The sequence below is a fragment of the Portunus trituberculatus genome, chromosome 36 (assembly GCF_017591435.1).
Source record: "Portunus trituberculatus isolate SZX2019 chromosome 36, ASM1759143v1, whole genome shotgun sequence".
NCBI lineage: Eukaryota > Metazoa > Arthropoda > Malacostraca > Decapoda > Portunidae > Portunus > Portunus trituberculatus.
Window position 1 is genome coordinate 8,331,594 of NC_059290.1, and position 27,864 is coordinate 8,359,457.

Consider the following 27,864-nt stretch of genomic DNA (forward strand, 5'->3'; position numbering starts at 1 on the left):
CAAATGATAAAGAAATGGAGAAAGAGAAAGAAGAAAATACAATGAACAAGATAAATAGAAATAATGAAAAAATAGAATAATGAAGAGATAAGTGAAAAAAATACATAAAGAGGCGTTGCAGAGAGAAGAGAGAGAGAGAGAGAGAGAGAGAGAGAGAGAGAGAGAGAGAGAGAGAGAGAGAGAGAACCAGGAGGCCAGTAGCGTGCAAGCAGGAGTAGCAGTCAGCAGACGAGTGAAAGAAAGCAGGTGTGAATCCGAGGTGGTGATGTAACAGCGATGAGAGGCGGGGAGAATCAAACAAGGGAAAAGTAAGGAAGTAAGGAAGCAAGAATAAAAAAAAAAGATAATAAATAGCAAACCTGCCAATAAATAAACATGAAGGGAAACAAATCATCAGGGAAGAATGGCAGGAAGTCGGAAGAATTTAATGACTAAGCAGGGAAAACAAGGTATAGGGAAAAGTGAAGCAGGTAGGAGTGGTGGGAATGAAGCATGCATAGAGCAAGCAGCAAGCAAGAAAGGCAGCAGCAAGCAGGCGGGCTGGCAGTGAAGCAGGCAAAGAGAGGCAGGGAGGCAGGCAGGCAGGCAGGCATGCAGGCCGGGCGGCGGCCAGCACAGCCAGCCTGCCTGATCGTAGACACGCGGCAAAGCCTTGTAATCCTCGTCGTCTGAGCGTTTTAGTAGTACCGCTAGAGTAGGTGTAGATGTAAGGGTCTGAGCAGGGGCGGACCACGCGGCTCTCGGGCTGTCCTCACTACTCTTATGTTGCCATCACTTCTTACGCCGTACTGGACTATCATAATACATGCAACGGTGCACACGTGGCCACCAGTCTGTCCGCGGCCAAGCTGGGCCAGCCACTCACTGTGCCCTGAGTTCTCCCTCTGCCTTGACGCGTCACGTGGAGGCAGCGCCATGGCTACAGCGGCCACAGCTCTGTACTGCACCAACTGCCTGCTTGACCAAGCAGATGCCTCTCCTCAGGTGGCCCAGCAGTGCCGCGTATGGAGGCAGTGGCACTCTGTGAAAACATTACTTTGTTAAGGTTGCGGCAATCCACCGGTGGGCGCCTCGCGTGGTAGGAAGCGAGGCTGAGGGGGAGGGAAGGCACAGTGTCAAGGACCCAGGGAGTGGCGCGGTGACGGACTCGTGTCCCTGAGTGTACCTTAGGTTATTATTAAAGGTATTAACAAGGTGAAATATAACCAATGATGCAATACATTGTTAGATACCTTAGCGCATTAAAGGTATGAAGATATTACATAAAACTAATGAAATAGAATAAGTACTAAGACGGCTGTGTGTGTATAAATGTATGTGATATGTGTATGTGTGTGTATATTTGTATACACGACTCACTCGTGTATACATGAATCCGAACACACGCATATCTGTTCAAATTTTGCTTGTGATCTAAGTTTTATACATTTTCCTGTATATTGGCAATGTTTTTTTTGCCTCACACATTTTCATTATTTTCGTTTTCTATGTTGGTTGTAAAATATTGTTTCGTTCAGTGTCTTTTGTTTGACTGTGATCTTGTTTGTACAGATTGTTTATTGTTCCATGCATCTTAGTTTCTCGGCCTCGATCCCTTCACTGCTTCACTGTTGTTGTGTTGACCTGTGTTGTGTCCTTCCCGCGCCTCGCCTCGCTCCCCCCAGCTGCTTGTGTCTATTCAGTTACTCGTATGATAATGCCATTCAGTAGTAGTAGTAGTAGTAGTAGTAGTAGTAGTAGTAGTAATAGTAGTAGTAGTAGTAGTAGTAGTATTAGTAGTAGCAGCACTAGTAGTGCTTTTGTGGGTGATGTACACACACACACACACACACACACGTACAGCCTTAAAACACTTTGCCATGATACCCAGGTTCTAGGTGGTTACACTCAAGATGAGCTTGGACGGTGATATGGGCCCTAATATGGGTACCACTATAAATAAAATTGCCTGCGCCACTAATGGGCGGAAGCTGAACAGCGCTTCCCATACACTCTTCAAGTGTGCCTACAGGCGCTATAGGCCTTACCGTAAAAAAAAATAAATAAATAAACACACACACACACACCACCACCACCACTACTGCCACCACCACACCACAACACACCACTGCTATTACTTCTCCAACCACCACCTCTACCTCCACTACCTTCACCACCACCACCACCACCACCACCACCACCAACAACAACAACAACAACAACAACAACAACAACAAAACAACAACAACAACAATAACAACAGTAACAACAACACCAACACAACACAACACAAAATCACCCACACCGTTTTTTCCATAGCTAATAATTTCTCATTTTCCTTCATAGCAGCCACCCGTTTTCTATTCCTTTACTTCCGTTTTCTGTTCCCCGAGGAAGCCCCCTCCCCTCACCATGGGTCCCTTAGCTACAGTCGTTTCAAAACACTTTCTCCATATCTTCCAGTTTTTGGCTGTAATGGCAGAGGACGTTCCAGTAATATCCTTGAAACTCTCCTAGGAAAGCCGAGTGGTCTCTTAAAAAATCCAACGGCCTTTTAAAAACACTCGAAATACGTAATTGACGATATTTGATTAGTATACATTCTAAAGATTTGAAGATTGACGTTTTCTTTGTCAATTGTGATAGAGTGCCTTTTATTTCCCACTTTCTCTTTCCTTTACAAGGGAATTTCTATTGCGGCAGCATCATACAGAACGCGCACAAAATTCCTCTTATCGTTCAAGGAAGATCGGTTGATCCTCCTGAATTCCAATTTCACAATAATCAAATTTGTACATATTTTATCATTGTCATTTGGTCTAGTTTTATTCAGTTTTTGTATCGTTTTTCCTTCATACTAATTACCTAGATCAATCTTTCTCCTAACTCAAACATTTTAAACTTTTCTTCATCACAAATGTAAGTACTTATTAATTTGCCCTTTTTCCTTACAATAACGATTTTTACGTGTCTTATTTATTTATCTATTTACTTATTTACTTTCTTAGTCGCTTCATTTATCAATTATATCAGTATTCACTCTTTTTTTCGCCCATTTCATTTATCACCTGTATCAATAATTCATTCTTCAATTAATACATAACTTTTCATTACTCTATTCATTTTTTTCATACATTGTGATATTAACAGGATCAGTTCTTCGCAGTTACCAATTCCAAAAAAAACATTCATTTACTCATTATTCATAGTTACATATCTATCACCATTTATGAACCCACATTTACCCAAAAAAATCTTATAATTTTTCCCTGCAACTGTTTATAGGTATTCCCAAAAGCTATGGCATATCATAAGCTAAGATGCCACAACTCAGACCAGACACCGTGTTAGCGTAACTTAAAATCACAGGACAGCACTGCAAAACACTTCGAGGCTCTCATCTCTACTTCACAGGCCCTGATGGATGTAACCGTGGTTTTTAAGGGTTCTTTTTTGACTTAAGGGATAATTAAACGAGAATTTTACATTAATAGGTGAAAACAGAGAAAATTATAGATAGAAATGTGAAAAAACTGGTTTAAGAATTTGACGCAATATCTCCGTGGCCTTTGTAAAGAGTTCTGATGAGAGGTTTTGATTGTTTTTAGAAGTACGGTAACCTGTATTCTCTTTTCATCCACCCCCGGTTTTTCTAGGAGACGAATTAAGAAGGTGGGAGACTGTATAGTTTATTCTCCGTCTGTCTGTTTGTTAATCTGTGAATTGATGTTTGTGAGTCAGTGTAAAATTTAAACGTGTTTGTTGAAGAAGAATAAAGAAGTGTCATTATTATTGTGGTGATGATGATGATGGTGATTGATGTTGATGTTGATGATGATGATGATGATGATGATGATGATGATGATGATGATGATGACGATGGTGTTGACTGATGATGTTGATGATGATGATGATGATGATGATGATGATGATGATGATGATGATGATGACGATGGTGTTGACTGATGATGTTGATGATGATGATGATGATGATGATGATGATGATGATGTGTTGTTTTCATGAGTATTGCATTTTTTTTTATCATTAGTATTGTTTTTCAGTCTCTATCTCTCTTTCTTTCTATCTTTCTTTCATATGCCACTGTAGAGAGAGAGAGAGAGAGAGAGAGAGAGAGAGAGAGAGAGGTTAAATATTATCTTAATCTGAGCTCTGAAAGGGTTAAGAATTGTTTGTTCGTTTGTTTGTTACTTTGTTCTTTGTTATCGTGTGGTGTTGATGTGCTCTCTCTCTCTCTCTCTCTCTCTCTCTCTCTCTCTCTCTCTCTCTCTCTCCACCTGTCTATTTATCTCTATCTGTCTATCTATCAGTAAGTCTCTATCTATCAGTAAGTCTCTATCTATCAAGCAGTCAGTCAGCCTACCTATCTATCTATCTATCAGTCTTCCCGTCTACTTGCCTATACCGATCTATCTGTCCGTCTGAGTAACATAATAATATCAATAGCCGTGCGTAGTATTACAGTTACCATAACACTGTCATCGCCTTGGAAGCGTCTTAACGGGATCACTAAAGCATCAAAAATATTCGCCTTAACAAAAAAAGAAAGATAATACAACATGCTACTATATAAACATACATACAAACGTACTGTACTACTTTTTATCATCGTTCGACAGCCAGTAATAAATAAGTATTTTTTTTTTTTTTTTTTAGAATACATGTGTTTTAAGATTGAGGAAATTTATAGCACATATTAGTAATAATGTACGAATTTTTTTTTCCCCCTTTAGGCTTTCCAAAATACGTCAAAATGTGGAATATTCTTGAAAAATATATAAAAGAAGCTAAGACGTCATTTTATCGTCCATTAGCTCACCTGGAAGAGGAGCGAGAATCTGATTGGCTGATATTTAAACTTCCCAGCCATTCAGTGCTCTCTTCGTGCTGTCTTAAGTAAGGATGTGACAAAATGGCGGTGATTCTCTTAATGCGGGGAAGGGAGGGAGAGAGAGAGTCACATGGATAGAGAGATAGAGAGAAAAGATAATGATGCCTATCTCTCCTCTCTCTCCTTCGTCCCTCTCCCCTTGTTCTTTGTGATATTTCCCTTCTCTAGTGCCATGTTGATAGCTTTTCCCTCTTTCCCTCCCTTCTTCCCTTCCTCCAAAGGTTCCCTCCCCTCCCTCCCTTCCCCATTTCCCCACTCCCTCTGTGTCCGTAGTCAATTGTAGTGTTTTGAATAAAGTTGAGTTCATTGTTGATAGTTTGTTTGTCTTCCACCTTCACCTACAGGATTTGATTTCATTACAATTGTCGGGAGTGAGATTCCAAGATGTCTTTTTATTTATTTTTTTCTTATGCCTTGGATGGAATTGTTGTCCTGGTGAGTGGTGAGCGTGTGACAGTGGCCTTTTTTTCAAAAACACTCTGCTCTTTCACCACGACCATTTTCCAAGGCCACAGGGATGATTAGTGGGGTTTTCAAGAGTATTTCTACAGTTACTAATGCAGAAATTTTGTCATTCTGTCTCTAGAACAGTAAAAACACCTCAAAAAAACTCGTGTGAACTTAAATAAAGCTTTTTTACAATAGTGGATGTGAAGCGCAGAATTGTTTGAGAATACGAGTCTGTGATGAGAGGTGGGGAGTGGTACAGTACATGCATGAGATGATGAAGAGGCCGTGAGATGAGTGTGAAGACGCGACGAGGCCAAGACCACCAAGCTTGTATTTCGTTATAAACTGAGATTCTTAGTATTAACCCCTTCAATACTAGGGCGCGTTTCCATATTCCTTCTGGTTACTATTTAGTGGTTTTAAACAGCTTCAGAAACGCATGTGGGAGGATTGAAATAGTGAAGACTGTGGTCAATAATCTTCTGACCTCTATAGACCCTTGCTAATGTTAATAAAATCGTCTAATCGTACACAAATCTCAAGGTGAAAATGTGTCCCAGTATTGAAGGAGTTAACCTTTCAACTGGCGTCCTATACTGTCCCTCCTATCCTCCTCCTCCTCCTCCCATGACACCCAACCTTCCCTCTCGTTCGCAAAGCATACTACATACAGCGACACATGGAGACAAATAAGAGTCTTCAGTCACTTCTACACTATAACAAGATAATGATGATATCCATTACCAAAACACTCCAGCGAGCTCTGACTCCCTTTCTTTGAGGCTTCGAATGAGTGAGCGAATAGCAAGGAAGCGTCCAAAGATTCATCTACATAAACTTTCACTCTCTTCAGCAGCACGATAGGACAGACTGTGAGTGTAACTTTATTTCGCGTATTTTTCTCAACATCAGTAATTGTAAGTGTTTCTTTTTCTTTTTTTTATCTCAGAATATCCCTAGTCTCATTACTTTACTTGTGGTGAGGTGAAAGAAAATTGGGAAAGCCTGAAAGAGTGAAATTGTGAGAAAAAGTTGACCGGAGGTAAGCTCTGTGAGGAAAAGTAACAGCTTGCTTATGGCGGCGTGTCTGGTGGTGTGTGTGGCGTGGGAGTGTCTGGTGGTGGTGTGTGGCGTAGTAGTGTCTGCTTGTGTGTGGTGTGCAGTGGCGTAGCTAAGGGAGGGCGGAGGGAGCCGTCTGCCCCGGTCACCACTTTTGGGGCGACACTCTTGGTCCTCACAGTTGTCAATTTTAAGTTATTAGGCCTGTGTGTACTATTGGTAATTAGTCCTAGGCACATATTCTTGATACACCGACCTTGATGATATATATATATATATATATATATATATATATATATATATATATATATATATATATATATATATATATATATATATATATATATATATATATATATATATATATATATATATATATATATATATATATATATATATATATATATATATATATATATATATATATATATATATATATATATATATATATATATATATATATATATATATATATATATATATATATATATATATATATATATATATATATATATATATATATATATATATAACACACGCAACCACCATCGGGGGCTGAAATAGTGGTGGCTGTGGTGGTGATAGTAGTAGTAGTAGTAGTAGTAATAGTAGTAGTAGTAGTAGTTAGTGGTGGTACTGGTGACAGATTACACACACACACACACACACACACACACACACACACATGATGATTCCTTAAGATGGAAGGAAAGAGTCAGGTTGACACATTTGTTAAGTTTACTTGATGGTTGCTACACTAAGAAGAAACAAGCGTACATTAACAAGCCCTCACCTGGTCAAGACATTCCCGATCAAACTGTCATGTACAGGTTAATGTGAGCGTTTCCAACAGTGAGGAACCTGGCACATACTTGTATCATTACTATTACTACGAATATGAGTACAGGATAATTGTAAAATTTTTCAAATAATAAGCTAGTTAATATAACTGTTGCTAAGCTGATCCTGGCAACAGCACCCCTCTCTCTCCCGCCGCCCCCGGTCTCGCCTCATTCAGCGTGACGTCAGTCTTTCTTAGTGTTTTGCGGAGGTGAGAAGTGCGTGGTTCAGCAGACACTGTTACATTTAAAAACATCTACTTGAATTGACATGGTATTTTAAGAGTGTTTTAACGATTCTTAGTGGCATATTAACAAGATTTCTGCACTCAAACGGCTCTGCATGGTTGTAGGGACCGGGATTTTACGAGTGTTTTTAAGATCCTGCTGGTAACAGAATGATAGACTGCGTTGGTGTCCCCACGTCTCCAAATTATCTTATTGCTGGACAAGAGCACCACCGAGGCAAGACTGCGTTATAAAAGTGAGTGACACAGGCCTCATGGTCAGCGTTTATTTAATAAGGCGAGTCACAGCCATGGATAATTCAGGATAAGTCATGAAATGTCTTCCGTGCCATTTTTTATTGTCTGGATGAGTTAATTAAGCTTTGTTATTTGATATTTGGGTATTTTCGATATTATTTACCTACTATTTTGCTCTTTGTATTGATATTTAGCTGATTAATGATACAAAACGACTGAGATAGCGGCTGGTCAGTCCTTATTTATCGACATAACCTGTCTTATCTCTCACTATTATAGACCTATCTTCCCTCAACGTGCAGCCGCGTCACTAAGCTTTCATATCCAGCGTTGAGAAACACTGCCGTGGCTAGGTTTAAGTTTGGTGAAGGTTTTTATGTGAGGCAGAGGAGGGGTGGCCACCCGACAACAGACCCCGCCGCCATCTTAGATTCCTTATCATCCTGCCATACCTCTCAGTATTATACACCTGTCTTGCCACAAGATGGTGGTGCAACACTAGGTTTCATATGCAGCTTTCAGACACAGCCGCCATGGCCAGGTTTTAGTTTGATGTAGGTTTCAGGAAGGTACAAGAGGGTGTCGACCCTTCCACGGCCCCGCCGCCATCTTGGATATTCTCATTCTAGGCCCCAGCCCACCCAGAATCCAGGATTATTTTCCTTAATTCCTGAATTGTTTAATTGTGCTCAATAGTAAGATTTGATGCTTTCTACAAATATTTAGCTGTGTTTTAAGTATTTTTCGTGTGTATGTGGGGTGCTGCATGTTGTTGTTGGCGTTATTTTTGCTTTAAATAAGGGTGGTTTTTGGCGCCAAATTTTCATGCGTGTCAAGGGAATTTTTTTGTTTGAGCTGGTATCAAGTTTTTATTGTTCTAAAAAAATAGTTGATGTGTTTTAAAGTGTTTCGCTTTCCTGGTCAGTGGAATTAGTGGAAAGTAGAATGGTTTTCCTACGGTGTTAATGTTCCAATAATAGTTTTGTTGTCACCCCTGTGAATTACTTATTTCTGGCTCTAATTCGGTTTAAAGTGTTGGAATAGACTGTCCATATGTTTTAAGGTGTTTTCGTTCCTTTGAAGTAAAAATGGGCGGACATTTAATTTTTTTTTGTGGGGGCCAAGGTTCCAACAATTTATTCATAGTTCTTTTGAAAAATCTTAAATATTACTGGGATTTGGAATCTCTTTATATTTTGGTTGTTAGTTAAAGTTTGTACCAAGTCCGAATATGTAAAGCATTTGGGTCTGGCGGCGTTTTTTTAAGGGGTCATTTTCAAAATTATTTACGTAACGGAAGAAAAGCCCGCCAGGCCAGGCCAAGGCCGTGACGTCATCAGTCCACCGGGCCAGGCCGTGACGTCACGATGGCAGGAGCATCCCAGCTGCCTTCCCTTCCTGGCTCTCTTCTTCCATATATAGCTTGATTTACTGTGTTATATCGCTTGTGTGTGTGTGTGTGTGTGTTGTGTGTTTGTGTTTGTGTGTTCTACATCCCAGCTGCCTTCCCTTCCTGGCTCTCTTCTTTCGTATATAGCATGATTTACAGTGTTATATCGCTTGTGTGTGTGTGTTCTACATCCCAGCTGCCTTCCCTTCCTGGCTCTCTTCGTCCATATATAGCTTGATTTACTGTTATATCGCTTGTGTGTGTGTGTGTGTGTGTGTGTGTGTGTGTGTGTGTGTGTGTTTCTATTTTTCGTTGTATACATGCTGATGCAATGTGTGGGGGTATGGGTGTGGCCTGTTTTTTCATTGAACATAAAGTGGTGTGTGTGTGTGTGTGTGTGTGTGTGTGTGTGTGTGTGTGTGTGTGTGTGTGTGTGTGTGTGTGTGTGTGTGTGTGTGTGTGTGTAAAATTCACCACCACGGTCGTCTGCTGGTCACCCAGCCCAGTGTGTGTGTGTGTTTCACTGTTTGATCTGCTGCAGTCTCTGACGAGACAGCCAGACGTTACCCTACGGAACGAGCTCAGAGCTCATTATTTCCGATCTTCGGATAGGCCTGAGACCAGGCACACACCACACACCGGGACAACAAGGTCACAACTCCTCGATTTACATCCCGTACCTACTCACTGCTAGGTGAACAGGGGCTACACGTGAAAGGAGACACACCCAAATATCTCCACCCGGCCGGGGAATCGAACCCCGGTCCTCTGGCTTGTGAAGCCAACGCTCTAACCACTGAGCTACCGGGCGTGTGTGTGTGTGTGGCCTATTTTTCATTGGACATAGTGATGTGTGTGTGTGTGTGTGTGAGGCCTATTTTCCATTGGACATAAAGTGATGGTTGTGTGTGTGGGTGTGTGTGCGTGTGTGTTTGCGTGTGTGTGTGTGTGTGTGGGTATGTGTGTTTGTGTGGGGTGTGGGTGTGTGTGTGTGTGTGTGTGTGTTCCTGTCCTTCGTTGTATATAAAGTGTGTGTTATGCGCGGGGGTTGGGGTGTGGGCGCTACTGGGGTGGGGGGAGACAAGGCAGGCGCTGACTCCACCACCCATGGCTCCAGCCTGCTCTGGCTCCTCCCAATTCGGAAACACTACTACAACGCGCCGCAGCCTCTGCTTTCATAAGACTGCGGCAATATACACGAGCTTGTACGAGTAATGTTGTGCTATGGCCTTGTCCCATATTCTGGAAACACAATGTAGAGGCTTCTTTATGCAATTATGGCTGTGTGGTGTGGTGGTGTCTGGTGGCTGTGTGGTGTGGTGTGGTGGTGTCTGGTGGCTGTGTGGTGTGGTGTGGTGTGGTGGTGTCTGGTGGCTGTGTGGTGTGGTGTGTGGTGGTGTCTGGTGGCTGTGTGGTGTGGTGTGGTGGTGTCTGGTGGCTGTGTGGTGTGGTGTGGTGGTGTCTGGTGGTATTAAGTGCTAGTGAGAGTGCTATACAAGTGGATTTCAAATAGTAGCAGGTTCATAGGTTTTCACACAACACTACTGTACTGTACTGTACATTATCAGAGAGAAGAAAAGAGACAATACCCGATAATATATTTCACTACTTCGCTACCCTAGATTACCTATATCACTACGAAGAAAGTCAGCTCTATAAAAAGAAAAAAAGAGGTACATAATAGTTTAGCCACTTATTCTGTTTTACCGTTCTTGTTTTGTTTTCCAGTTTTAATCTTTCAACTGGCACCCTATACTGCTCCCCCTCTCCCCCTCCCATTACACCCCACGTTCTCTCTCATTCGTAAAGCATCCTACAGCGACACTTGGAGACAAATAAGAGTCTTTAGTGAGTTATACACAAGATAATGATGATAGCTATTAGTACAGGCCATCCAACGAGCTCTTATTCCCATGTTTTGATTCTTGGAACTAGTGAACGAATAGCAAGGAAACGTTCGAAGATTATAAACTTTCACTCTCTTCAGCACGATAGGACGCCTCTTTTCTCAGCGTCAGGAATTTTTTTTTTTTTTTTCATCTCAATATTCCTAGTCTCATTATTTCGTTTCTGGTGAGGTGGAAAAAAGCTGGGAAAGCCAGAAAGAGTGAAATTGTAAGAAAAGTGGACGGGAGAAGGCTATGTGAGGAAAGGTCTTGCTTATGGCAGTGCGGTGTGGTGGTGTTGATGTCTAGTGATGCTGTGGTGGTGGTTATGGTGATGCCGCGATGGTATATTGGTGGTGGTGGTGATGGTGTTATGTAGTATGATGTGGTGGTGATTTCGTGTGAACACTACACTCACAAAAAGTTAGTGTGTGCGCGCGCGCGCGCCGTGCGCTAAGGTGCTTGTACAAATCAGAACTTATTATTGGTCCTTGTGGTTGCACATGACACGATTACATATTGTGGTAATATACTGCCTATATTTCACTTTTTTTTTTATACGCGGAAGGCTTTTATTGGCTTGTAGTGATTGATTGATAGATAACTTTATTGTTGTAACAGTGTATACAACAAGGGAGGAGGTGCTTTGGAAAAATCAACACCGCGTCAGAACAGAATCCTGCGAACAGTTCTCTTCAGTCTTCGTTCTCTTCTTGAGGTTGTTTACATTAGTAGGGCATTGTGGGTCCTGTGGGAGTTATGGTGTCAATAGATCACGTGTCCCGGACGTCCAATGAGAACCCGCCATGCCGGTAGTTACTCAATGACGTATCACGGCAAAACCAATCACGGACGTTCGAGTAAAGGGCGTCCAATGAGAGCCCGCCATGCCAGGAGTTACTTATACTATTGCATTTGTTTCTCCTGGGAGAGGATGAACCACGATAATTTCCACCATTTGCTAAGCTGCTTTTATTTATTTATTTATTCATTCATTTATTCATTTTTTTGCATGGCCTATAGCGCCTGTAGGCAATACTTGGTGAGTATATAATATATGGGAAGCGCTGTTCAGCTTCCGCCTATTAGTGGCGCAGGCATTTTTATTTATAGTGGAGTATGGACGCCCACTGCTCAGACTATGAGCAGCGTTGCCAATGCTTCACTATTTTGTATACATGTATATATTAGACTTAGGTTAGATTTGGGTTTGGTTAATATCGAGGGGGAGGGGGGTCTTAAGGGGACTCAGCCCTCCCCCGTTAGGTTTGGTTAATATCTCATTTGGTTTTTGTTAAATGTAGCGGATACAACCACAAATATAGCGAATTAGTATTCTTTAGAAAAAAAAACCTTATTTTTTTATATATATATATTGCCAAAAGTGGTATATTTTAGATTTGCCCAAATTTGGCTCTTTACTTGATGCACAGGCTTCATACCCGTATCGTTAGAGTTATACGTCAACTAAAGGTGATGGAAGACTCAAGTACCTTGTGTGGGCCACCTCTCTGTAAGGTATTGCATGAAAACAGGCTGTGTTAAACCAAAGGTATGAGAGATTTGGACTTCAGATTAAGAAAGTGAGGAATGTATGCCTTCATGTCAGACATCATCTCTTATGTGCTCAGCACACAGAGACAAATCTCTGACGTGGAAATTGTAGTCATTCCAAGGAAAAATCTCCCCAACTTCCCAGAGGCACTTCTCCTTTTGGACATCTGAAAAAGGAATTGGACTGATAGGAGAAAAGATACAGATATGAGATTTTACTTTTATATAAGATTTACTCCATCTGAACTTAACAATATGAAACCAATAGGAACTAATAACTATTTAAATACATTTGGTTATATTCCTTATAAATAGCTCTATCCCTTTCTTTGTAACCATAATCTGACTGGCTTGAAATTACCTAAATCACCTACATTTTTCTAACTCTGCATTACAAAAGAGGAGGAACTTTTATAATATTCATTTTGGTTCATTGTCATCCAGCAACTTCCTCTAGATAGCACTGCTTTTGAGATTCCTGGAGACACTAGTACAGGTTTTGTGTTAGGAGGAAGAGTGTACAGCTACCCAAAAAAACTGATGCCATGTTGTACAGAATGTTTTCCACAAAAAAAGAAAGAAGAAACAGTCACACAAATCTTCCATTTATTGCATACCAGTTACTTTGCTTTCTTGTGGAGTTATCACAGAGAAACAGTTTATCATTGGTCTATCATTGGTCGCTTCATTTAACGTTCTTATTTTCCATTATACATTTTTGGATGACTTAAGAATGTCTCCCACTTTTGTAGCCATAAGTAATCTTGGAATATAAAGGAGAACATTGGTCTATATATTTTCAACTTGGTTTTTGGACGAGAAATTCACTCGGTTATACACACACACACACACACACACAATTACGTCGAGTGCTGAGATCCAGAGGGCACATTTGACATTGCTAAAGCTCCAGACACACTTGCCACAGATGACCTTGAGCCAGTCTGAGGTGTGCGTGTGCTGCCCTGGTGCTGTGACTGCTGCTGGGTCATGACGGCAGACTCCAGCGCCCTCTGTACATAGAGTGTGGGGTCCTCGCCCTCTGGTATGACAAGGCTGAGTGGCTGCCCATCCTTCAGTGTTATCTCAAGTGTGTTTCCCCCTGATGCGATGGAGCCAAGTGTGCTGTTGTCTGGATGCTGTGAGGAAAAATGGAGAGTGTGGAGGTTAAGTGAGGGTGCTAGTGAGTGCTGTACAAGTGAATTTCAAATAGTAGCAGATTCTCAGGTTTTCTCACAACACTAGATTATTCAAGAAAAAGAGGAGACAATACCCTCTATTTCACTATTCTAGACTTGCTATATCATTAGGAAAAAGAGATGGGTTAGTTCAATCTGTTAGTTATATCATTAGGAAAAAGTGACATAATAGTTAGGAGTTATTCTGTTACATCATTCTTGCCTTGTCTTTCTTATTTCAAAGTTGGAGACAAGAAAACAAAGACTAATAGGCAACAAATCACTTTCTTCATCACACTCTCAGGTTACAAATGCCACAATTCCTTGCCAGATTCAACACTCACCCCAGAAAGGAAGTGTCCCTGCACCTCCCCTATCGTCTCCCCTGATGAGTTGATGACAGGAATGACCGACTGCCCCTCCTCATTAGCGAAGATCTGGAACAATGAGAGAAGGTTAAGGAGAAGAGGGAAAATTATTGGGAAGAAAGTGGAGGGCAGTGAATAGGATAGTATGAAGGAAAAACTGTGTATGATTGAGAAAATGGAAGTTGGAGATAAAGGAAAAATTGTAGATGAGAAGGAAATGGAGGGCAGTGAATAGGAGGTTGGAAGAAGGAAAAATTGTAGATGTTTGAGGAAATGGAGGATAGATTAAAGATGAAGGGAAAATAGTAGATGCGAAGGAAAAGGAGGGCAACAAATAGGAGAAGGTTAAATAAATGAAGGCAATTGAAGGATAATGGAAGGTTAGAAGAAAGAAAAATTGCAGATGGCTGAGAAAAATAAGGAGAATGAATAGGTTAAAGAAATTATAGAAGATTGTAATGTCCGAGAAGAAAATGGAGAGAAAGGTGAAGGATACAAAAGAAAAGTAAAAAATGTCTGAGAAACAAATGATACTGCAAGAAGACTCAGACAAAGAAAAGTTTTATAAGTGGGAAGAAAAACATAAACCATCTGTGAAAAGACAAGACCAACCTGCATCTGTCTATCGGAGGAATTAGTGGAGCCTTCCTGCAGCATGACAGTCGAGGAGGAGGGGGCGGAGGAGGACGTGGAGGAGGAGGAGACTGAGACGGAAGCTGTGGCGGAGGTGACAGCAGAGGGTTGATTGTAGGGGCCGAGAGTGAATCCTTCAGTGTTGAGCTGCAGCATCTGTGTGGCGCCTTCCGGGAGGTTGTCAAGGTGGTGTGTCTGGTGCTGCGAGTCCTCGGTGATCTCAGCCTCCTGGTGGTGCAGAGACTTGGTTAGAATGATGGTATTGAGACAGAGAGCAGTGTAAACAAATCCAAAACCCAGAAACAGGATAAAACAAACACTATCCTGAACCAACAATATCATCACAAAATGGCTACTAACAAAAGTGAACCAGAAAGAAGCATAGAAGCAACAGTTAGCATGAGCCACGCACCACAGCTTGTAGGGCTCGGAGTGCATCACTGTCGTCTTTGTCCGAGAGGATGTAGATGATGCGTTGGTCGCCTTGAGTTGTCTCGAAGGTGCCTGTGGGTTGCAGGAGCCAAGCTTCGTCCTCTCTGTGGCCTCGGCGGTGCTTGTGGAGGTTTGAGGCATCGCTGAAAGCCTTGCCGCAAATATTACACATGTACGGTTTCTCTCCTGGGGATGAAAAGGAGGTGGCTGAGTCAGAGGTGAAAGTGACAGGAAAAAAAAGAGAAAAAGAAGTGTTTGGACCATAATGGGAACAAACAGACACACAGACAGACTCACCAGTGTGCATACGGACGTGCTTCTTGAGTGTGTATAGTTCGCTGAAGCTCTTGGTGCACACATTACACACGTACGGCTTCTCTCCGTTGTGCTTCCTGAGGTGAGCACGCCACGCCTCTCGATTCAGGAAGGACTTGTTGCAGATGGTACAGCTGAATGGCTTCTCACCAGTGTGCCTCCTCATGTGCAGCTTAAACTAGGGGAGAGGAGAGTGAGGCTGGGAGTTTGAGTGAGGGAATGGCAAAAAAACACAAATTGAGTGTTCTAGTTATTAAACACCATAGCACCATAAGGAAAATGGAAAATAGGCAAAGAAAAGTCTGCAAAATGGAGAATGATAAGAAAAGTAGTCCACACATTAAAAGTTCTAGATATCAAAGTCTGTAGCAACATGGGAAAGATAAGAGAAAGGAGTAAAGAAAACGCAGGATAGGTGGAAAATCACTGATCACGTTGCTTTAACCCAGAGGAGGCAGTGGAGTTAAGAAATGCAAATTGAATGTTCTAAGTATCAAAAACCATAGCACCACAAGGAGGACAGGAGAAAAGAGAAAGGTAAAGAAAAAAAACAGGATAGTGGAGAATCACTAGTTGCATTGCCTTACCTGGGAGAGAAAAAAAAAAAAAAAAAAAAAAAAAAATCTATCAAAGACCAAAGCACCATAAGGAAAACAGGAGGGAGAAAGGTAAATAAAAAGTAAGATAGGAGGATAATCACTGGTCATATGGTGGATTTAATAAAACGCAAATTGAATATTCTCGTTATCAAAGACCATAGTACTATAAGGAAGATAGAAGGGATAAAGGTGAATAAAAAGTAATATAGGCAGAGAATCACTGGTCACTTTGCCTTACCTGGGAGGAGGTGGTGAACTTCTTGCCGCACGTCTCACAGCAGTAGGGCTTCTCTCCTGTGTGGATGCGGATGTGTTCTTGAAGGTTACCATTTTGGGTGAATCTCTTCCCACAGTAGTTGCAGCTAAATGGCTTCTCACCTGAGGGAGGGGCAGATTGTTAAGGTTAACAGAAGAGGAGGAGGAGGAGGAGGAGAAGAAGGAAAAGAAGAAAGAGAAGGAAGAGGAACAAGAGCAGGAGCAGGAGGAGAAGGATGATGAGGTATTGGTGAGAGGAAAGACAGGGGAACGAGCTAGAAAAGCAGAGTGAAGAGGTGAAGTGAGCACAATGAGATATGATATGGATAAGAGACAGGAACAGCAGAATTGGAAGTAAAGGGAGTGGATAAAAGAAATAGGAAGCAAAGGAGGAGTGAATAAGTAGGAGTGAGAATGCAACAGACAGACAGATAAACAGATAAGAGAATCCTTCAATACCTTCGATGCCATTACATGCAAACAAGTAAAGGATATGAATAGCTGTCGATCATTATCAGTCACCACCACCACCACCACCATTTTAAATACATCACCACAATTTAACTTAACCTAATCTAACAAGACTTCTTATGAGTCATCACCACCAACTAACACTATAGTATACACATCATGTAACCTAACAAGTCATTATCAATCACCACCATCATCATCATCACAACAACCTGACCTAACCTTATCATTATCAGTTACCACCACCACCACCACCATTGTCATCATCATTATAATCACACATAACCACAACCTAACCTAAGTCACTATCAATCACCACCACCACCACCATCCCCAAGACTGACCGGTGTGGGAGCGGACGTGGAGGGTGAGAGAGGTGAGGTGGTTGAACTGTTTGCCACAGATCTCGCAGGTGAACTTCTTGAGACCCGTGTGAGTGTTCATGTGGTTGTACAAATTGCCCCGTGTCTTGAAGGCTGTGTTGCAGACCTCACACACGTAGGGCCTGTGGAGAGAGAGAGAGAGAGTTATTCAATGTGTGAGGTAATTATTTTTCCATCCAAAACTTCTGAAAATGTTTATTAATTAGATTTCTCTTCAAACACATGATAATTCACTTTTATATTCTTGTAACTTGCAAGAACCACACCTAACCTAACCTAAATAATCTAACAACCTAAAACACTTACTAATTCACACATTCCTCTTCCATACACAATAATTTACTTTCATTTGCTAGTTACTTTCGACATTCCTTGACAGCCCCTCTCACTCACCTCTCCTCAGAGTGAACACTATAATGCCTCTGGAGTAACTGCTTGTGCTTGAAGGTCGAGTTGCACAGGTGGCACACGAACACACGCCCGTTGTTGTGTGAGGAGTCCCGGTGGTAGATGAGGGAGCTGGGATGGGTGAACACTTTGCCGCATGTTGGACACGGGTACTCACGCTCCTCCTTGGGTGGCTGTGGAGGTGGAAGTGATGTGTCGATGATAATGGTCTGATCTTATTAACTGCATACCTCCTTTCCTCCTGTGGCCTTACTGCACAAGACTTTCCTCTTCCTCTTGCCCCTATTCTGCCCAGCTCTAATGCAAGAGTTAACCAGTACTCCCAATCATTCATACCTTTCTCTGGTAAACTCTAGAACTCCCTGCCTGCTTCTGAATTTCATCTACCTATGATCTGAACTCATTTAAGAGGGAGGTTTCAAGACAATTATCCCTTTCTTTGGCTAACTCTTGGACCTGCAAGGGAACTGGCATCTAAGTAGGCCTTTTTGTTTAGTTATTTTTGTTGCCCTTGGCCAGATTTCCCACTAAAAAAAGAAAAAAAAAGCAGTAGTAGTGGTGATAGAAATTCGTAGTTATAGTAGTAGTATGAAGACCACTAGTTATATACAGACACATGCACACCCACCTCATGCAGGGCGTAGTGGTTGCGCAGGCTGTGTTGGTAGGCAAAGCGCTTTCCACAGGTGGCACAGGCGTACGGCTTCACTCCCTCGTGCATGCTGGACACGTGGTTCTGGGAGGGGCAGGTATCATTGGTTAGATTAGGTGGTTAGGCTCTCTCTCTCTCTCTCTCTCTCTCTCTCTCTCTCTCTCTCTCTCTCTCTCTCTCTCTCTCTCTCTCTCTCTCTCTCTATAATTTTGCTTTTATTTCATATTCTTCTCTTTTACTATCAAATGTAATTAAACTCTCCCACTCATTACTTTATCATTCTCTCTCTCTCTCTCTCTCTCTCTCTCTCTCTCTCTCTCTCTCTCTCTCTCTCTCTCTCTCTCTCTCTCTCTCTCTCTCTCTCTCTCTCTCTCTAACACTCACATTATAGCCGTCCTGCGTCACAAAAGTTCGTGTGGGACAGTGCGGACACTTGAACTCCACTTTGCTGTCTTCCTTCTCCACTTCATGATGCCTGTGAGGGAAGACATGGATTAGAAGGTTGCCACTTGCTAATACTCCAGTGACTGTTAAGAGGCACTTGACTGGGCAGGATGGATTAGAGTGGATTAGACTGTTACTCTTTGCCACATCTTTTCTCTCTCATTAACTTACTCCAAGACATTTCTTTTTTGTTCTGTTGTCACCTCCAAGCCTAGAAATTACAAAATCCATTCTGTTTTTTACCTCTTTTTCCTTGTACGTGTTTGTAAAATGTTTATTTATTTTTTTTTTTTTTTTTTTTTTTTCTTTTTTCTTAGTGCTATGTATTGTTCCTTATTGCAATGAAAGGGATGAATGCACTGGAGTAAAATTCTGGTGATTATTTGATGAACACATTGTAATATAGTCAATCCATATTATCTGTTTGTAAAGAGATGACACATTAGCTACCTTAACTCAAAATTAACCATATGAAATCATATAATCTAAGCTACATTTCATATCCCTGGTCACTGTGTATTTGTAAGTGTATGTGTACTTGTAAGTGTATCTTTAAGTACTGATGACGAGGTCGCTGTGCGACTGATACAGGATAACCTAGATGGGCCCTGGTGGCCCTTTGTTATCCTATTATTTATGTTATGTTATGTTAAGAATAGCATGCATAAATATGTGTGATGTGTCTGGAACAGTTTACCTTTTGCGATTGTAACTAGAGGGTGCATAGATGTGTGTGGTGTGACTAGAGCAGTGAATCTTTGATCAATGTAACAAGAATAGTGGAACAGTGTTTCTCTGGCCAATTAAGTAGAGGGTGTATAGATGTGCGTGGTGCATCTAAAGCGGTGAATCTCTGACCATTGTAACAAGAACAGAGTACTTAGATGTGTGTGTGATGTGTCTGGAACAGTGTGTCTTTGGCCATTGTAACTAGAGGATGCATAGATGTGTAATGTGTCTAGAATAGTGAATCTAATGTCTAGAATAGTGAATCTAAGAACAGAGTGCATAGGTGTGTGTCATGTGTTTGAACAGTCTGTATCTAGCCATTCAAACAGGAACAGGGTGGTGTGTGCGAGGAGCAGTGTATCCTTAGCCATTGTAATAGGACAGAGTGTACAGGTGTGTGTGTGTGGTGTGTCTGGAACAGTGTATCCCTAAAATTGCAATGAGAATAAGATGTATAACTGTGTTTAGTGTGTTTAGAGTAGTGTATCTTTGGTCACTGCGATAAAAAAGGTGTGTGTGGTGTGTGGTGTGCGAGGAGCAACATACCAAGTCCTGTGTGCTGTGTGTTGTGTTGGTGGATGTTGATGTCCTCGCGGGTGGAGAAGCGGTCTTTGCAGGTGTCGCACTGGAGGATAACCTGCTTGTGGAGGCGGCTGTGGTGAGAGAGAGAGAGAGAGAGAGAGAGAATGATGATGAGAAATTGGTTATTTTAGTAGAAAACAGCAATGCCAACTGTATTTTTTCCAAGGCCCATAAATTTTCTTCCTAATTCACAATATTCAAACAAAAATTTTTAACGTGTAAGAAGGATGACAAACCACAACCTCATGTACATATGCAGAGGGCAACACATCTTTGGAATTAAAATATAAAATAAGAGCTGTTAATTTTGGTTTATAAGAAGAAAAATAAGAGCCACTTTTTAGCTGACGAGGAAGAGGAGGAACCACATTTTAACGAGAGAGAGAGAGAGAGAGAGAGAGAGAGAGAGAGAGAGAGAGAGAGAGAGAGAGAGAGAGAGAGAGAGAGAGAGAGAGAGAGCAGTTCTTTAGTTCATGCAAGCAAACTGATGAGGAAAGACTCACTTGTGTAGGAGGTATCGGCCTTTGTGCAGGAAGCCTTTGCCACACAGGTCACACAGCCACTTTGCCTTCTTCTTGGCGCCACGCTTCTTGCGGAACAGAGTTGGTTTGCTGAAGGACGTCTTGGGCGGCACACTCACTGCCTCCCCGACTGTTGTGATCTGTGCGGCGGGGAGGAAAATTGTGAAAAAAAAAGATGCTAGGAATTTTTGCTTTCAATCTATGCTCTCTGAAAGGTCTAGTATATTGCAGAACCCTCACTAGTAGAAATAACAAATAATAGTGCTCCCTAGAATACTCATAACTATAAAACAAACTGATGACTAGTGACACAGCACAGATAGATAGATAGATAAAGAGATACTTCATTTACTAAAAACATGTTGAATACATAAGATAATGAATAATATTAAATGGCCCAATTATGTGTCAATTACATTAGATCAACTACTTGTGTGTGGGCATTTAACGCCTTTTCCAAATACACACACTGACCTGAACTGAGCTGATGGAGGAAGAAGGCTTTTCCTTGCTCTCCTCCAGCTCCTCCATCCCTCGCAGAGTAATGTTTCCATCTGGAGAAGAAAATGTGAAGAATGAACAAATAGAATGAATGGTAGAAAACATTAAGAATCCATTGCAACCATTGCAAAAAGGCAAAGCTTAGAAGACAAAAAAAGACAAAGAACTTCCCCAAACCACTCAAACAAGACAAAAGACAAAAGTAAACAAAACTCAAAAACAACACAAACAAGAAAATTAAGCAACACCTCCCCATTACCTTCCTGAAAATTCACTTCAATATTGACAGAGACGGGGAGATCCGAGGGTGGCCCAGAGGCGTCAGCAATGATGATGCTCGCCCCTTCATCAGCAACGGGATTACTAGCGACGGAAACACTCTCCCTCTCTCCCATCATCACTGTTGCTGCCTCCACCGCCAGCACTCCGGGGGGCGCTGCAACAACCCCCTGATGGCGGTAGTCGGTGTCGGTGGTGTCATCTGCCTCATCAAGCATCTCCTCCTTCACGCCCGAGTCATTCATTAGCTTCTCAAAGTCACGGCCGGCGATGGAGTCCCGATACCTGAAGGAGAGGAGAGTCTATATACACCCTGCTGATACTTAACCTGGTGGAAAGTGTAAGGTATATTTTTTTTCTAATCCTCCCTAACTCCAAATTGGTACTTTTCCTTATTATTGAGGCATCTTTACTTGTTTCTGAGCCACCTTCAATGTTGAGAGGTAAAAATTGTAGTTTTTTTCCTTTTTCTAATCCTGCTACTCACTTGATTTCTAATTGATACTTTTTCCTTATCACTGAGGAATCTTTAGTTGTTTTCCATCCACCATCAATGTTTAGAGATAGAGATCATACTTATTTTTCTAATCTCTACTTACTTGGCTTCTAATTGGTACTTTTCCTTATCACTGAGGCATCTCTACTTTGTTTTCCAGCCACCTTCAATGTTTAGAGGCAGAAATTGTTGTCTTTTTTTCTAATCCCCCTACTTTAAAATCCTTGACTTCTAATTGGTACTTTTTCCTTATCAGTGAGGCATCTTTACTTATTTTTCAGCCACTTTCAATATTCAAAGGTAGAAAGTGTAAAGTCTTTTTTTCTAATCCCTCTTTTACTTGACTTCTAAATGATACTTTTTCCTTATTGCTGAGACACATCTTTATTTATTTTTCAGTCACCTTCAATGTTGTTTAGAAGTGGAAATTGCAGTCTTTATTTATATTTTTTTCTAATCCCCTACTTTAAAATCCTGGACTTCTAATTGGTGTTTTTTTTCTTATCACTGAGACACCTTTACTCGTTTTCCAGCCACCTTCAGTGTTTAGAAGTGGACATTGTAAGCTATTTTTTTTTTTTTTTAATCCCTTATTTTCTTGTAGATGTTTATAAAGATTTGATGCAGTAAATTGTTGTTGTAGTGAAAGGGTTAAGAGCAATATTATGTTAGCAAGTTGTTGTGGTGCCTAAAATTCACCAATAACTTTTCTCTTCAATCATATCAAATCTCTCTTCTATCATCATCTTCATTTCTACGAGTATTCACCTCCCATAATCTCTTATTTTATCCCTTCAATCATGTCAAATCCTCATTCTTTACTATCATTCTATATTATAATCCCCCTTCAGTACTGGGGTGCATTTTTACCATCAGTTTGGGTATAAGACAATTTTATTTACATTATGAAGGATCTATGGAGGTCAGGAGTTGAATGCACACAGTCTTCACTATTTTAATCCTCACACAAGTTTCTGAAGCTTTATAAAATTGCTGAATAGTACTGAGGAGGTTAATATCATCACTTTTCATCAAACCCCATATTCTCTGCACCACCATTCTTCCATCACTGTCCTGATCCACACTTCTTTGTCCGAACAGGAAGGCTCACCTGGAGGGCAGACTGGCCTTCCTTCCTGACCTGCGTGGGCCCTTCTTGTCCTCCTCCAGCTGCTCCTCCTCATTCTCCTTCTTCACAATTGGCTTGGCTGGACCCTGGCAGGAGACACATTGGAAGTAAGTGTTTGGAGAGCAGTTTGTACATTTTTGGGAATATATTCGGATTAATTTCACACACACACACACACACACACACACACACACACACACACACACACACACACACACACACAGAAGCATAGTTTTCCTCATAGAAGTGTGAACAAATAGAATGAGTTTAGTGAGGAAAATGTGAAAGCTAAAACTATCCATGCTTTTAAGAGGAAATTGGATAATGGATATAGGAGAGGGAATACTATGATATTACACACACACACACACACACACACACACACACACACACACACACACACACACACACACACACACACACACACACACACACACACCTCCCCCCTCCGAGGCCGTCCTCGTCGTCTCTTGAGAGGCTGTCCCTCCACGGCCTGGGTCATTGGGTGCACCTCACAGAACACCTTAGACACACTGGCACCTGAGGAACATAAGACACTGTACCACCACCACCACCATCACCACCAGTAGTAGTCATAGTAGTAAGAGCATCAATTTTCATCACTTTCACACACAAGTAAGATTTTTTACTAATTTATAAGGAAGTTTTGTGTGTATTTCTTTTTTTTTTTTATGTAAGAGAGGAAAAATCTAGCAACAACTACATCTAAACAAAAATGCCCATTTAGATGTCAGTCCCTGAGCAAACATTACACGTGAATTTAAATGATAATGTTAAGCGGGTATTAGGAGATGAGCATTTCAATAGTCAGTTCTCACCCTTAGTCAGGTCATCCATGGGTATGTCTGGCGAGTCTCCCTGCAGGTTGATGAGGACATTCTGTGACGAAACAGGAGCCTTGTCCAGTGGCTGTTGGGAGGGGGTGGAGAGAGAAAGAGATTATTATTTGTGTTATTAGATTATTTTATATACTAATGTATGACAATTAATTTCAATACTGCTTTCTCTTAGCTTATTCCTTCTCTTCATTCTTTTTTTATCCTTCTTCAATCTCAACAAACTCTCTGTTCTCCCTCTTCTTATTTCTATTAACTAACTATTTCCTTTTCCTTCCCTTCCTTAAGTTTCATCACCCTACACTGCCTACAGACTAAATTATTCCTTGACATTCCTCCTCCTTCCTTCATCATTATTTTATCCTTCTTAACTATCTATTTCCTTTTCCTCTCCTCTTAATTTTCTTCTCTTCCTTAACTTTTATACTCTACAGACTAGATTATTCCCTAACATTCCTCCTTCCTTCGTCCTTTCTTTCCATCCTTCTTTTTCTTACTTCTCTTAACTACAGTATTTCCTTTCCCAATCTCTTCCTTCTTTTCCTTGAGTTTTATGACCCTACAGATGAAATTGTTCCTCATTTTTCCTCTATAATTTTTTTCATCCTTCTCTTTCTCCTTAAATCTTTAAAAAAACCTGCTCCTTCATTTTCTTAACTTTGCTTTCCTAACCTCTTCCTTCTCATCCTTAACCCCTTCAGTACCAGGATGTGTTTTCATATTCATTCTGCCTATTATTTGGCAATTTTATACAGCTTCAGAAACTTACATGGGGATTAAAATAGTTAAGACTGTGGCAATTGATCTTCTGACCTCTGTAGACTCTTTTTTCAATGTAAATAAAATCATCTAATCACACCTAAAACTTGTGGTAAAAATGCATACCAGTACTGAAGGAGTTAAGTTCTATCTATAGACAAAATAATTCCCTGCCATTCCTTCTCCTTCCTCCACCTTACTGCTCCTCCACTTCCCGCACCTGCAGAAGGGAGCGAAGACGTTGCTGGCCCTCCACCATGCGGTCAATGAGGTCCACTGTGGCCGCAACACCCACATGGCACCTCTCACAGATACACACAGGCAGCCGGCCATCATCCACCACCTATGTGAGGGTAAAGGCAGGTTAGCAGTGATGGTGGTGGTGAGGGATGGAAATGGGGAGAGTGAGTGTAGGTATGTGGGTGTTGTAATAGGTAAGGGGTAGGTTAGTGGTAGTGGTGGTGGTGGTGGTGAGGGAATAGTGATGTTGAAGGTGATTGTTGGTGTGCACTGGTCTTGTTCTATGGGTGTTGCAATAGGTAAGGGGTAGTGGTGAGGGTAGGCAAGTGGTGGTTGTGGTGGTGAGGGTAGGTAAGTGGTGGTGGTGGTGGTCTGTGTGGATGGTGTAATAGCAATGGTGGGTGAACCTAACCTAACCTATTAAGTGGTTGTATTTATTTAAGTTGTGGTATTGTAATGGTGGTTTGGTTTGGTTAGATTAGGTTGCATTATGTTTGGTTGGGTTGGGTTAGGTTAGGTTGGTGGTGGTGGTATTGTAGTGGTCAGTGGCTTCATGTGTTTTATTTTCTTCTCTATTCTAATTTGTAGGGCCACTTCATTGTATGTGAATGATACAGACAGTGTTTCAGGTTGCTGTATTAAAGAATAGTACAGAAAGACAGTGTTACTAGTGAAATGCAGTGTTAATGAGGTAATTGTCAAAGTTTTGTCAGTATAGTTGGTAATGTGATGACAGCTTTAGAATAACATAGCTATGACAAGAACATATGGTAAATTAATCAATATTGAAAGTATTTTTGATAACAGTTTCTAGAGAAACACACAGGGAAAGTTTTGATATTAACATAACATAACATAACATAAATAATAGGATAACAAAGGGCCACCAGGGCCCATCTAGGTTATCCTGTATCAGTCACAGCGACCTCGTCATCAGTACTTTAGAGAGGTATGTAGCAGATAACTTTTAAATCATTCCAATTGTTATTTTTTTTTCTATACATTGACAAAGATGCAAATCAATAAATAGTATAATTTGGTAAATTTAAGTTGTTGTAGTTTTGTATTGTATACATTCATAATCACTATCACTACCACCACCCAATTTTCCTCCTCCTTATCATCATCATCATCATCACCACCACCACCACCACACCTTACCAACCATATCCATCATAGGCCTACTCCAAATTGAATTGTAAAATAGGTATACTAAAATAACTCATTCTAATTACATGCCTCTAATGTTGAGTATTTATTTTTTTTTTTTCCACCTATTATGAATTTTATTTTGTTACTAGACTATACACTGAAAGAGAGTAAAGGAAGATTTGAAGGTGGCAGACACAGACATATATTTGAAGGTGGCAGACAAACAGACAGACATATAGATAGACAGTCTCATATAGACATGCAAGCAGACAGACATATAAACAAACACAGACAAATATAGAAGGAAAGCAACAACAGACAGGCAGACAGAATCACAGATAGACAGACAGACAGACGTAAAAGCATATAGACAGAGACAGATATAAAGATGAACATACATATAGGTAGATAATTAGACAGCTAGGCCGATAGATTTGTCAGTAAACAGATAGATAAACATACTAATGACACTTTATTTGATGGATAAGCCATAACATCATTACTGACACGTTTACATAAACAATTCGATGGAGAGTTAGACAGGTAAAAAATTTGACAGACTGAGGTGGGAAAGTTAGACAGTAGTGCGGTAGACAGATAGATAGAAATGCATAAATAGATGGATTAGATGGACAGACTTAGAAAAAAAAAGCAGATAAATGTGACTGGATGAATAGATAGATAGTACGATAGACAGACGCATATAGATAAAAGACAGACAGACAGGCATAGATAGAAGACAGACACGCAGGCAGGTAGATACAGACACAAAAAGAACAAATTGACAAGTACTTATATATAGCAAATACATATTATCATTATTACATCCATTACATAACGGTCAGGGAAACCAGCAGATCAATACACCGGACGTCATTTTCTACCCCAATCCCCCGCCATTTTGTAATGCTTCTCTCTAAAATAAAACCATTAGAAAAAATATGGAAAGAAAAAAATCACATTGGTGGTATTTGGCAACTATGGGAAACCACCATCACCACCACCACCGCCACCGCCGCCATTAAACCTTGTTATCAACCCCTAAAAGAAATAGACCCGATGAACCCTTCTGAACCTGACCACAGCAAAGCAATTCCCCCTGTGTGTCGTCTCTGAGAGGCCAGGAATATTGGTTAATGGGAGTAATGGTGAAGTGAAGGTGTTGTGTTCACAGAGACTGATTTGACTCAGGAGGTGGTGAACAAGGCAGTCAGGCGGGGACGATGTGCCTCACCTTTATGGGCAGATATTTGTTGATCAGGATGGCTAGGGACGCCTTCTCCTCGCTGTCGTCGAAGATAGTTAAGCCGCCGCCCTCGCTCTCGGTGGCACAGAGGCGGCACAGCGGGGAATCGGCGAGAAATGTCCCCATGTTGTGGCGTGGCAGTGGCGGTGGGAGGAGCCACGTGTGTGTGACGTCACCACCACCACGCCGCCCCGCCACGCTTGAACTGCGCCACCCTGCCTTATCACACCCACCATTAATAACCTTCCAGTACTGAGATGCATTGTTACACTATCCTGCCTGATCACACCCAACATTAATAACTCATTACTGAGACGCATTTTGACGCCAGCCTTCCTTATCACCGGCATCATCAATCATTTAAATACTGAGACGCCTTTTTATGTCTGCCTTCTTAATTATCACCCCAACCATTAACCCCCTCAAAACAGACGCATTTTTACGCCTACCACCGCCACGATTAACCCCTTCACTACTGAGACGCATTTTTACGCCTGCCTGCTTTACACCGGCACCATTAATCCCTTCAGTACTGAGATGCATTTTTACGCCACCCTGCCTTGTCACCCGTACCATTAATTCATTCAGTACTGAGACTCATTTTTACGCCTGCCTTAACACCGGCACCATCAATCCCTTCAGTAATGAGATGCATTTTTACGCCACCCTACCTTATCACCCGC

General features: G+C 41.3%; 2 protein-coding genes across 2 annotated transcripts; both read right to left on the bottom strand.

Annotated features, from left to right (window-relative positions):
- Window positions 1-12,760: 12,760 nt before the first annotated feature.
- Window positions 12,761-20,009, bottom strand: LOC123513491 (zinc finger protein OZF-like). The gene is made up of 11 exons (XM_045270686.1): window positions 19,966-20,009; window positions 18,631-18,721; window positions 18,223-18,330; window positions 17,580-17,767; window positions 17,148-17,308; window positions 16,316-16,455; window positions 15,461-15,656; window positions 15,144-15,349; window positions 14,711-14,959; window positions 14,075-14,167; window positions 12,761-13,691 (listed from the first exon to the last, which is right to left on the bottom strand). The coding sequence occupies exons 3-11, from the start codon at window positions 18,313-18,315 to the stop codon at window positions 13,413-13,415; spliced, it is 1,605 nt and encodes a 534-aa protein (XP_045126621.1). The 5' UTR covers window positions 18,316-18,330; window positions 18,631-18,721; window positions 19,966-20,009; the 3' UTR covers window positions 12,761-13,412.
- Window positions 20,010-22,526: 2,517 nt separating this feature from the next.
- Window positions 22,527-27,381, bottom strand: LOC123513492. Its single transcript, XM_045270688.1, has 5 exons — window positions 27,170-27,381; window positions 24,764-24,886; window positions 23,767-23,857; window positions 23,367-23,467; window positions 22,527-23,013 (listed from the first exon to the last, which is right to left on the bottom strand). The coding sequence occupies exons 1-5, from the start codon at window positions 27,305-27,307 to the stop codon at window positions 22,906-22,908; spliced, it is 561 nt and encodes a 186-aa protein (XP_045126623.1). The 5' UTR covers window positions 27,308-27,381; the 3' UTR covers window positions 22,527-22,905.
- Between the last annotated feature and the right edge of the window lie 483 nt (window positions 27,382-27,864).

Coding starts and splice junctions, on each gene's coding strand:
- LOC123513492 (XM_045270688.1), bottom strand. CDS start 27,307: ATGGGGACATTTCTCGCCGATTCCCCGCTGTGCCGCCTCTGTGCCACC. Junction 24,887..27,169: donor ACAAATATCTGCCCATAAAG/GTGAGGCACATC, acceptor ACCCTCACATAG/GTGGTGGATGATGGCCGGCT. Junction 23,014..23,366: donor GACGGCCTCGGAGGGGGGAG/GTGTGTGTGTGT, acceptor GTCTCCTGCCAG/GGTCCAGCCAAGCCAATTGT.
- LOC123513491 (XM_045270686.1), bottom strand. CDS start 18,315: ATGCACGAGGGAGTGAAGCCGTACGCCTGTGCCACCTGTGGAAAGCGC. Junction 17,768..18,222: donor ACCACTACGCCCTGCATGAG/GTGGGTGTGCAT, acceptor CCACCTCCACAG/CCACCCAAGGAGGAGCGTGA. Junction 16,456..17,147: donor CCACGTCCGCTCCCACACCG/GTCAGTCTTGGG, acceptor CCCCTCCCTCAG/GTGAGAAGCCATTTAGCTGC.